The sequence below is a fragment of the Mustela nivalis genome (assembly GCF_964662115.1).
Source record: "Mustela nivalis genome assembly, chromosome: 1".
Classification (NCBI taxonomy): Eukaryota; Metazoa; Chordata; class Mammalia; order Carnivora; family Mustelidae; genus Mustela; species Mustela nivalis.
Genome location: NC_139020.1, coordinates 17,723,463 through 17,735,627, shown reverse-complemented (window position 1 = coordinate 17,735,627; position 12,165 = coordinate 17,723,463). Strand labels below are relative to the sequence as shown.

The 12,165-nt window shown below is 41.6% G+C and overlaps 1 protein-coding gene across 6 annotated transcripts in view; it reads right to left on the bottom strand.

Annotated features, from left to right (window-relative positions):
• APP (amyloid beta precursor protein) overlaps window positions 1–12,165 on the bottom strand; it is a 262,818-nt gene that overhangs the window by 95,295 nt on the left and 155,358 nt on the right. For 2 of the 6 annotated variants that reach the window (XM_082694233.1, XM_082694234.1), the window contains exons 7-8: window positions 3,513–3,680; window positions 1,163–1,219 (exon numbers count right to left, since the gene is read on the bottom strand). The exons of 2 other annotated variants lie outside the window; for them this stretch is intronic. In XM_082694233.1, the coding sequence (XP_082550359.1) occupies window positions 1,163–1,219; window positions 3,513–3,680 (225 nt within the window). The remainder of the gene's footprint in view (window positions 1–1,162; window positions 1,220–3,512; window positions 3,681–12,165) is intronic. 2 more of the 6 variants (XM_082694235.1, XM_082694236.1) reach the window with 1 other exon arrangement.

Genomic DNA, 12,165 nt, shown 5'->3' with positions numbered 1-12,165 from the left:
CCGGGTGGCTCAGTCATTCAGCGTCTGCCTTCGGCTCTGGTCATGATCCCAGGGTCCTGGGATCGAGTCCCACACTGGGCCCCCTGCTTGGCGGCAAGAAGCCTGCTTCTCCCTCTCCCATTCACCCTGCTTGTGTTCCCTTTCTCGCTGTGTCTCTCTGTCAAATAAGTTAATAAAATCTAAAAAGAGAGAGAGAGAGAGAGAGAGAGAGAGTCGGATGTTTAACCTACTGAGCCACCCAAGTGCCACTTATTTATATATTTTTTAAAAAGATCTATTTGGAGACCAGGTTTTTTTTCAGGATAATATAAATAAATGCTAGTTTTCATTACATCTGAACTACTACTGAAATTGTATCTCTTTTTCCAACAACCATAAGCATCAATTGTGTGTGTGTGTGTGTGTGTGTGTGTGTGAGATCCCTAGCCTAAAAACTCATAAATCTATTTTTGGATATAATCCATATTTTAAAATAAGTACTAGAATGTTTAACACCACATTTTAAAAGCGAGCTAGACTAATATGCCAAGTGGAATCATCACAAGACACAGACATTCTAAGGTTGGTTAATGTAAGATTTCTTTAGATGAATCTTCTATAACCATATGATAAAACTCAAAGTCAGGCACTTCTGTCCCAGTAGTGTGCATTCACAGAGAGGAAGAAGAGGTGGTTAGGAAATTTAGATGGGCTCTTTCACTTCCTAAGGCTTCACCATGTGCCTTACAACACAGAACTGAAGTCTGTGCATATACATTAGTCCATGAGTTAGTACAATGCATGCATATTATGTATTTTTCTAGGAAACAAGTCACTTATACATCTGTGGCTTCTCAAACTGGGGCATCATGACAGCTTTAGGAAATAGTGATGCCAACTAAAACACAATAATATTATATATACACGATACATAACAGAACCACACTGAATTGAAAAAAAAAAAAAAAAAACGATCAGAAATAGAAGTTTAGTCAGTGCTCTTAGCCCGGGATCTCAAGTTGTCTGGCAAAATTGCACATAATTACAAAGCAAAGGAATGGAAATAAACATTTTATTGAAAGACAGGTGTTGGAGACACATAAAACCATGCAAAGAAAGTGATGATCCATGCACTGGACTATGTCCTCCCCGCCCCAGCCCCCTCCAGTGAACGACAACATACGTTTAACAGCATCTTGGGGAAGAGGTTCCTGGGTAGTCTTGAGTAAACTTTGGGACACTACGGAGAAAATAAAAGAACGTAACTAAAAACAAAAAATAGAAACACGCAAATGATGGTCGAAACTTACATGATTCCACGGACCAAAGGGAAAAACAAAAAGAAAAACATTGGAAAAAAAGCAAAACTAAACAAATACCCTGAGGTTGGGCCCCAGCATGGAACCAAAGTAAACACAAACCTAAGAGATCTATTTCCACAGTAATACCTTAGAATGCTGGGTATTTGGTCTTCAATAGCATTTCCAAGTAACCTGTTGAAGATTTCCTGCTCTCTTTCTCCCTCCTTAGTGCCAAGCATCTCCAGATCCCAAGGATTCACACCGATCCCCCATTCACAGGGCACCTCCAGCTCCCAGCACGGGCCATGTGTTATTTTACTGTCCACTTAGATCTGCCCATACTTTGGACCTTCAGCCTCTCACATTTGCTTTCTTGATAAATTACTCTATAACCTACCTACCTGCCCTTCTGAAACTAAATACAGACTGTCTGGCTGATCATTACATCTTCATTGGGAGTCTCTACCTTTGGCAAAGCTCTCAGCAAAAGGCATACCATCCAGAGGCTCCGGCTGACCTTTGGTGCCCACGGCTCGCCCCAGCCTGAGCCAAATTAGACTGATGATGTGGAGAGCGTGTGCACACGGGCTGGAGTAGGGTTGTGTAATTTCTAACTCAAGGCAAATTTCTCCTCATTGGCAATAATTTTTAAAAACCTTCTTTCTTATTGCATGTGCGTGCGCGCGCGCGCGCACACACACACACACACACACACACACAATTTATACTCCAAAAAATAAGTCCACCTCAGGGAAATGGAGAAAGAAAGTTGGAAATTTGCCAAGAAATCTCCCTTAGCAGCTAAACCAGTTAGAATCTCTGTAACAAAAGTCTTTTGTTCAAGAGGCTCCAGGCAACAGAATCCCCCATTGTGTTCCATGTTACCTGACCTAATTAACTTCTTTGTTTGAAACTGAAGAAAGGAGTCTTTTGAGCTAGAAGCTACCATCATCCAAAGGCAGCCAGAAAAGAAGCCCTTGGGGTTACCAATTCCTACACCTGTTCTCACACAAGATAGAAATGGAGTCATCCCTCACTCAGGAGACCAATAGGAACTGTTCCATTAGATTCCACTTAGATCTGGGCTTCACAATAGAAGGTCTTAACGGTGCAGGTCCTTTTGTTGTTCAGTGTAAGCCCGTGATCACAGCAGAAAACAATTTATATAATCCCTAGGAATTTCATGCAGGAAATGGTACCTGTCTCCCTTACAAGAGCAAGGGAGAAAAGGCAGAAGTCTCTCAAAAAAGAAATGAACACCCACTGAGTTTAATCTTTAATTTATAAAGTTGAGCAATTATTTCTTGGGTAGTTTAATTCTCCCAATCACGAACAACAGTAAATAAATAAAAATGTGGATTTTCGCCCAGAAGGCTGTCAGCAAGAACAGAAGTCCCCTATGTCTGGTTCACTACCTCCTGAGTGCCACCTCTGTGGTAAAGTTTCATCTCACATTTGAGTCACTGTCACTGTATGTCTTTATCCCCTGGAGTTATGAATAGCCAGAAGTTTGAAAGAAAAGGCTTGGAAAATTATATTCCCCAAGTCTTTTGTCATTCAAGGTTTCTAACGTGAAGTGAAGAGTTTTCTTCTGCTTCCAAGAGAAGACACGAAAAATCAATATTGCAACCGGCCCAGCAAAAGCTCTGAGGCCACTGGGGACTTTCTATCCTCCGGCATTTGAAGTGCATATGCTCGATTCAATCACATTTGCTGCTGACACAATCAAAGTCGCATGTTACAACATAACTTAAAGGTACTCATCACAACAACCCGCCTTGCCGAGGCAACCAAAGCTGCATCAGCCGGGCTTCCGGTGGTCAGCCTTGTTTGCACACATACTGCTCATGCACAGGCCCGAACACACAGGTGCACAGACAAACACGTACGCAGACACTTGGAGAAGACAGCTGAGAAGTCAAAACAGCGACCTCAGCTTGGCTTAAAGAGAGGGATTCGAAAGAAGTCCCTAGAGATTGCAAGACGAATGCACCACAGCTAGTAGAAGAACACATCCCGGGCCATGCTTTATTAGAGAAAGACGGAGATGTAGGCTCGGGGTGGAACAGACGCAAGGAGAGGCCCGGCAATTAGAGGAAGTGGACAGAGAAGGTGGTTAGTGGTAGCAACAGACCCGTTCCCAAGGACCAGGAAAACCGATCTGTTACAAGAGAGCGGAGTCAGTGGCGAGAAAAGACGAAAGGTGGCCAGGCTCGAGGAAGGTCCACTTACTGACGCTGCCACACACGGCCATGCAGTATTCCTCTGTGTCAAAGTTGTTTCGGTTGCCGCCACATCCGCCGTAAAAGAACGGGGCGCACTTCCCTTCGGTCACATCAAAGTACCAGCGGGAGATCATTGCTCGGCATGGCCCCGTCTCGGCCTGTTCAGAGCACACCTCTAATCAGAGGAGACGTGGGGAACCACATTTAGCATGAAAAGGTACCGGCTCGCGGTTCACGCACATGTTTATGTTTCTTATGCATCAGTCCTCCCGGGGGGTGGGGGGTGACGTGGGCTGGGATGATTAGGCAGATTCTGCCCAACATTTTAATCACCGACCAGGACTTAAGAATGACCTCGGAAACAGAGCCGTGCACGCTCATCTGGTTTAATGAGGGTAGCTTAGTAGTAATAAAAGGATTCCGGCTGAAGTGAACCAATCTTTAGCTGCTTTTAGGTGAACAGTAAATGCCCCAAAGTGTCTGCACATTGAAATATCTCTTCCCTCTAAGAAATAAACTCCTCTTCTAGAATAACCTCAAGTCAGCTTTAAAGGTAAAAGGATTGTGTCTGCTTCTAATGCAAAAAACGTACCCTGTCCCCGACATCTGATTGTGTTCCTTCATGAAGGACAGCCTTGCCTCGGAGTGTAAAATAATTACACCTATTTTGAACGTGATCCAGTCTGCAGAGAGCCGGCCTGTCCACTGACCGTATTTGAAAAACATATGGAACATCTGTAAATATAGTGACCTACAGCCAGTTATATTAACCCTAGTTAAATATGATTTTTGTTTTTTCATTCATCTGTCCTTTGGGCAATAATGTCACAAACAATAAACCATTGTCAACCAACTCTAATTTGTTAAAACATACCATGCCCCATTTTACCTTAAAGCACATCTTACCTGTCGACATGCTTTGCCACCCTCCCCAAGATCAGCGTCACGATCCCTGATTGATCAAAGTGTAATAACCTCTCTGTTTCCATTTGTAAAGTTATGGTAATTAGAAAAAGAACTCTTCCTCCCGTGTGTATTGAATTTTTATTAGAAGTAAAACAATTCTCCCTCTGAGTTTGTATCTTGCCCTAGCTCAGCTTATAGAGAAACTGCAGATGCCTAAGCCCACACAGATGTCTTATTTATTAGTTTTATTATCATACCAAAGAAAAGCATCCTTCTCAAAGAGAAATGTCACTCAAAACGCAGCGCTTCCCAATTAGGAATATTCAGCAACATTCCTCCACTCAATCCTTTAATCCTTCACTCAAAGACAAAGATCCACACTGTTGACGTAAAGAGAACGACTGTTTAACTTCCCTATACACCACTTATTGTTCTTTCCAACTGAGACAAAGAGGTGACTGCAAAACCAGGAGCTACCACCATCATGATGACGTCGACAGTCAGTACAGAGCTCAGAAGGTGGAGGTCAAACACTGTGCAGGAGAAAAGCCAGATATCGGATATCCAAGGTGGTTCTGACTCTCTTTAGATGGTTGTCAGATGGACGTTTCTGCCTCCAGGAGCATCAGGGCTCAAGGTCACCCATCTCTAATGTCTTCTCATTCAGTACCGCTGCTTTGGAAGTCCATTCTTGCTAAGCCATGATGCATTTTCAGCTCGCTTTCTGCACCGAGCTCTCCTGTACAATGAGAACCTGCCAACCCGTTCACACAAGCTTCCCATCCACTTGGCAAGTTGCTTTATCTTCCACAAAGTAAAGGATGGTAGTCATACTTGAAAAGGATAAAATAAGTTTTGGCAGTGGAGGAGAGTCTGATCACCTGTGAGTTATTGACAGAGCAGCTTCTGGGCCACAGAGTGAAAAGCCAGATGCCCCAGAGGTGGGCTCCCTTCAAACCACAGCCATGAACTGTCTCCTCTCCTGGACCTTAATGACTGTTTCTCTCTCTCTTAGCTCTAAGAAACACCTACAGGCTCTCTCCCTTGTATTTCCCTCATCAATCTGCACACGTTTATGTGACTGCCTCTTTCTTGTTTCTAAGATGTGGTAATATTCATCTTTAAGCCTCTCCTCAGGCTGTACTAACTGCAAAGAGACTGCCAGACAATGGTATCTTCTGAGCCTACACCGTGCGTGAAATTTGGCCCCGGAGTTACCAGTGGCCGCTGCTCCTAGAAAAACACAGGGTGCCTGCATGACCCAAGTCACAGGGCCACCGGCAACAAAACCCATCGTGCCTCAACAACTCACAGCAGTCCTCACATTTGATATGTCCCAGTCCATGCCGCCTTGCACTCGTTGACCGCAGGCCCCCCAGTGAACACCATGGCTGTGCAGGGGCAGGACACTGTCTCTAGGGCATCTCCTGTATATGAATTAGAAGTGAGAGAGTTTGGGGCAGGGGAAGGTGAAGCAGTGGGATAAAAGAATGATGATCCAAGGACAGGATCCGTGATAGATATTTGGCTTTCTGTGTCCCCTTGGAATTTCTGCTGATCGAGGCAAAACTTCCCAGTCTAGAACTCAAATGGTATTTTAATAAAGCATCATTTCCCTATACCACAAGTGAAACATTTTTATTTAATTCATTTAACTTTTCTTCGGTCTCATTCAAAATGGCTACCAAACCCCTTTGTCACACCCAGATTTGCAGAGTCCCAGTCAACCAGAAAAAACATTCAGGACACAAAATCCATTTATAAGTCAACTAAGTAAATGGAATGAACTACGCGATGAGCCTACAATTCTTGCTGGTGTCTCCCGCTGCAAGAGTCTTGACCCATCAATCTGAGAAGGCAAAGAACTGAGTGACACAACATTGGGTGGGAAGTGTTTGGGGGGCTCTCTTGACATTATTAGGGCTGCTCCTGCACTCTGGACATTGAAGGCCCCACGCAGTTTCACACTGGTGTATGTGGACAAGGTGAGGCATAGCCATCAATCTCATAGTACTCAGATAGAACACGTGATAACGTGGCCAGAGGTGGTAAAATAGCGTGTGATAATCTAATGTCAAATGTACTGGGCAGTACCCACATGGAAGCCTGGAAGTACGAATGGCTCCCTTTGGAACCTCTCGAAGACAAGGGCTCTGTCCAGCTGGTTCTGATCTGCTGACACAGGAGGAAGGCACTCCAGCTGTTCTGGGCCACAGCAAGGACAGCAGAAGAGAAAGGGCAGCTCGTAATCCTGCCAGTCTCCCGCGCCGCCATTCCACCATCGAGCTGGCATCTCCCACCAGTCTCCTTCTGGCTAGGACTCGAACGTCAACCCCCTCGAGTCGCAGGGCTCCTTTCCAGGGGGAAATTATTCACAATATCATCCACTAAATGCAGAGCATTGAGACCCTCTAGGACTGTAATTCCCCCAAAAGAGAATTCACCTGAAAATTAAACCTGTGGTTTTCTTTTCTCCACCTTCATTTTCTTCTCAAAATGTAAAATAATAAAGAAAAAGATTCACATTTTAAAGCCATTTAAATTCCAATCCACCTTCATTCATATTCAAAGTAAATCTTCCATATCATAATGAAGAAAATTTGTCCAGAATAATAGACGCTGGGATCTTTCTCAGAATGCCTGAAGTCAGATAGAAATACTGACCCAGACTTACACAGACATCTAAGAAACGATGATCTTTGTTTATTCATATTTAATTCTTAAGCTTCTAAGATGACAAATAGGTTTCTCAATATTCATCTAGCTGAATTCTGCTGGCAGGGAAGGCTTAATTTCTTCTTTTAGAATAGCTCTATCCATCTCTAAGACAAGAGACCACTTAAACTGAAATGCTAGTATACACAAAGCATATGAGTTTATAAGCTTAAAAATGGACTCTATGCATTTTATATTGCATTTTATATCTTTGTAAGGTAGGCCTTTGCCAACAAGCCCTGGGCTGGTTTCAACACTAAATTCCATTTTCTAAAAATCAGTATTATACAAATATAATACAGGAGCAAAGTGGCAGCTCCCTATGCTATACAAAATGATTAGACAGTCCACTGTCCAAAAAACAACGCTTTAGCCACAAAAAATTAACTCTAAATAGATGTCAAATTGAAGCAAACTTTATTTTAGACAACCAAAATTAGAAAATTTTATACTTTAAAAAAAATATCAGCATGAAGATACCTGAGAAAGTCGCAGCTAGGCTGAGGGTAAAATCGTTTTCAAATGTACAATAATTATAATGCCTTCTTAAAAAGCAAGATTAATGGGTGCCTGGCTGGCTCAGCTGGTAGAGCACGCAACTCTTGATCTCAGGGTCATAAGTTTGAGCCCCACATTGGGTGTGGGACCTCCTTAAAAAATTAATTAGTAAGTAATGTACAAAGTTCTCTTTATTTTAAAAAATAAAGAACAACATTAATAGATTAATTATCATTACATAAAGCACTAACTACTAAAGAATAATTTTAGAATAAGGTAAAGCTTTTTATTATTCGTTTTTAGTAGTTAAGTTTCAATTATTCTGACTACTGGAATATGAGAAAATAAAACCAGTATTATATGGAATGTATAAAGTTTAAATTTACAAATTTTGAGAAAGCAATCACTTGAATAATCCTAGATTTTTTTTTATAGAAAGCTAGAAATTGTGTATTCTGATATTATAAAGAAATAAACAAAGAAAATGACGTAGGAGAATTTCTCCATGTGCTGCAAGAATATATGCAGAGTTAAAGTTCAGATACAGTACAAATATACCTATTTTCTTTGAGTTAAAAATTATACGTCTTGAAATTTTACTTTATTTAAGTAGTTTCCATTAATTAACGTGGAGCCCAATGCAGAGCTTGAACTCACAACTCTGAAATCAAGACCTGAGTCGAGATCAAGTGTTGGACGCTTAACTACCTGAGCTTCCTCGGCACCTCCATATCTTGAAATTTTAAACTAGAGTAGAAAGGGCAATAAGAAGACAAATATAGTCTGACCTTGTGATAAATCACTCGTTTAATGTTAACAGTAAAATAAAAACAATGACAGAAATACTAAAATCTACTAAATATTCTTATTTTTAATATTTCCAAATAAGTGTCGACTGATCTGCCTAATCATTTAATCAATTAATAATGACTATGGCCAATTTCAGTACAGTTTAGAATTACTCATTTTCAGTCTAATTAAGTTATTTCTGCAATTCTAAATATTATTATGGGATGCAATTTTGTGAGCCTAAGTTATTAGAACTTACAACTCAAATTCTGTGGAATAAAGTAGACAGATTCGTGTTTAACTTATAAGTATAATTTTAAAAAGGTAACATACCAGAAAAAAATGGTTTTTTTAAGAGTGCATTTTTTTTGGAAAGTAGATTTACATACTTTTAATTAAAAGAATATATGATGATGTGCTTGCAAATATTAGCAAGTAGCCATCAGAAAACCTGTCCAGTAGAAAATAATTCTGATCAGGGCAACAAATGACCAGATATTTATTACTTAGTAATCGTATTTTATGAAATAAAGGCACGTAGAAACAGGTAAGCAAGCTTGAACTAAAGTCTTATAACAAATCTCACTTAAGCCCCAAATATGGGTCGGACTGTACAAACAAGTGATGGGAACAGCTGTGCATGGTCCCGGAATCACTGACTCTGTAATTGCGAAACGACGGGTGTCACGGAAGTCTCTACAAGGTTTCTGTAGTTGGCTGGCCTGTTAACTGAATTGTGTTGATGCTCTGAGGCTAACCCGTACATCTGTCATTCCAATTATACCTGACCCAGTTCTCACATCTCCCCATGATGGAAGAGTATAAAATACCACCTGAAGGAGATCCACTTTTAAGGATTCAGACTCACCAGCACCCTCGTGGCCTTGCTGGGCGCATTCACAAAAAGGCACCCCTAGGACTTTTCCTGATTTCTCTGTTCCCTGTTTGCTACGGGAATAAACTTGTTTCTCACGGAGCTGTGTGGTTAGCCTGAACACAACACGGTACTATAAGAAGCTCCAGACTCTAAGTCAGAAAAGAAGAGGTCATGTCCTCTGCTGGAAATAAGGCAAAGTGACTTTTCTCAGAGACTGAGAGACAGGGTATGCTGGGAACTCATTATCTCCAGGAAAAAAAAGTGTGATTTATAACGTTCAATGATTTTCCGTGGCGTAAAGACTCCCACCATTGGTATTTCAAGATACCACTGGTTGTGGCTCACAAAACTCCTGTATAATCACATTTAACAGGCTACCAGTTGTCCACACTGTACCAGTGAGAGGAACTATAAAGGGACAAGTCAACTAGTCACAGTTGCATCTGTAGGAAGATAGTAAGAATTTTCTAATTTGCTTGGTCTTCAGAGCTCACTTGGTGACATTTGATAATACATTAAGAACACCCCCACCATACATAAGGATGGTTTTCCCTTCCAATCCCTTATTCCCTGTCTCAGTCTCCTACATCGGCAAGGTATGAGGGGCATGCAGTGCTACTAGAAACTATCCCTCCAAAGCCAGTCCATGGGTCAATGGGGCCAGTATACCTGGGTCTCAGCACCCACTCCAGATCTCCATCTCTGAACCTATGTTTACCAACTGCCTCAGTGGCTTGAATGGACATTAGTGTTTGAAAAAGCAGTGTGATCAACCTTTTTATGTGCAGCTGTAATGTGAAAACCAGATATGTAAGATTCAATCATTTTCTGAAATGACCAGAGGGGAGAGATGAATAAAAAGAAGCAGAGGTTTTTTGGCTTAAAAAGAGAAGTCCACATACATTTGGGAAAAAAGAAATACAACATATTTTAGTAGAGGTGTTACGACTCAATTATGCTCTATCCCCCAAATTTAATTTTACGAGTTAGTCATACATATTTCTTTGGCAGTTTCAATACTTGGGCCTTAAATCCAATACCAACATAATAACTTTCTTACATATAAAAACAGACTTCTCAGAAATCTGAGTTTAAGTGATAATGTTCTTGTAACATGCCAGAACACCAGGAATAAAAAAGTTATTACTTTTATTTAGAGAAATAAACAAAGAAGCAATGAAGAAGGCTTGAAATTTATGTTCATCACCTCTGCATCAAGAAGGAACTACATGGGGGCACCTGGGTGGCTCAGTGGGTTAAAGCCTCTGCCTTCAGCTCAGATCATGATCTCAAGGTCCTGGGATTGAGCCCCGTATCGGGCTCTCTGCTTGGCAGGGAGTCTGCTTCCTCCTCTCTCTCTGCCTGCTTGTGATCTCTGTCTGTCATATAAATAAATAAAATCTTAAAAAAAAAAAGAAGGAATTACATGGAGTTCCTGTTCTTGCAACAAAAAAGGATGCTTCTAGATAATGTGAGTCCCAGATGGACAACTGTCCTGCTGTTTTATGACCATTTCTGCGGGGAGACTGGGTGTGTCCACCTTGCCATTTTAGCTGGTCTCTTATCACGGGACCCGAGGGCAAGGATGGGCCTCCTCCAGCTGGGAACACGTGTCCCTGATTGCTATGTGGACACTAACCACCATCTGCTATTTTAAAACAGTGCACCAGGGGAGAGTGAATTGCTTTTGGAAGAATACAAAAACAAAGCCAGGAAGGCAGTTTTTCTCCATCTCTCACTGCCTATGTGACAAATATGCAATAAGCAATCTTCAAAAAAAATAAAAATTTTGTGCTGATTTGTCTCTAAGCTATGCAACTACATTTCATGGCTTACCAGATAACTGCTTTTACCTGATAAATGAGAATTTATCATCTTTGTTTGAGCCTGTGTTTTGTTTATCTATTCTTCTCAAACAAACAAAAAAATGTCCACTGGCTACCTCCCATGTACAAAACGCTGACTTCAGTGTCACAGCTGACATTAAGATGAGACAGAGTCTCGGGCGCCTGGGTGGCTCAGTGGGTTAAGCCGCTGCCTTCGGCTCAGGTTGTGATCTCAGAGTCCTGGGATCGAGTCCCGCATCGGGCTCTCTCCTCAGCGGAGAGCCTGCTTCCCTCTCTCTCTCTGCCTGCCTCTCCATCTACTTGTGATTTCTCTCTGTCAAATAAATAAATAAAATCTTAAAAAAAAAAAAAAAAAAAAAAAAGATGAGATAGAGTCTCGTGGTGTTTCCCTGCTCACGTATTTAAAGCTGGACATCACTGGAGATCCCTGTACCACAGTCCAGAGGTTAGTAACCAGACAGCTTCTGCTTCCATCTCCTCTCAGGGGACATCCAGCAAACACCAGAGACAGTTTTAGTTGTCACAATGGGGCAGGGGGTGTGTTGCTGGCTTGTGGTGGGAGGGACAGCACTACTTAAACATCCTAAAATGAACAGAATGGTATCAACAAGGAACCATTGGGCCCAAAACACTGTTAAGGCTGAGACTGAGAAAACCTGCCATGGTCCATGCAAACACCAGAAGGCTTCATGATGCACTGTAGTCATTTTGCCCAATCCAGAGACTGGACTAGCCAATAAGCAACAGTCGCCTACACCTCAGAAACCCTGAGTAACAACTATTGTTAAATTGCAGAACAGCATTAAGCATGAGATTGCCCAATGAGGGTTATGTTTCTCTTGTGAAATGGTAGAATTCAAACTCATAGGCAAGGAACACAAAATTTCTGTCCAGATTTTGTCATGCTCTCATATCCAACAAGAACAGAAAGTAAATTAAGAAATAAGAGAGATAAACCTATTCTCACAGTTAACTACTCGAACAGTCCTACCAGATACACGAAATACAGCACACTTTTGACAAGTCTT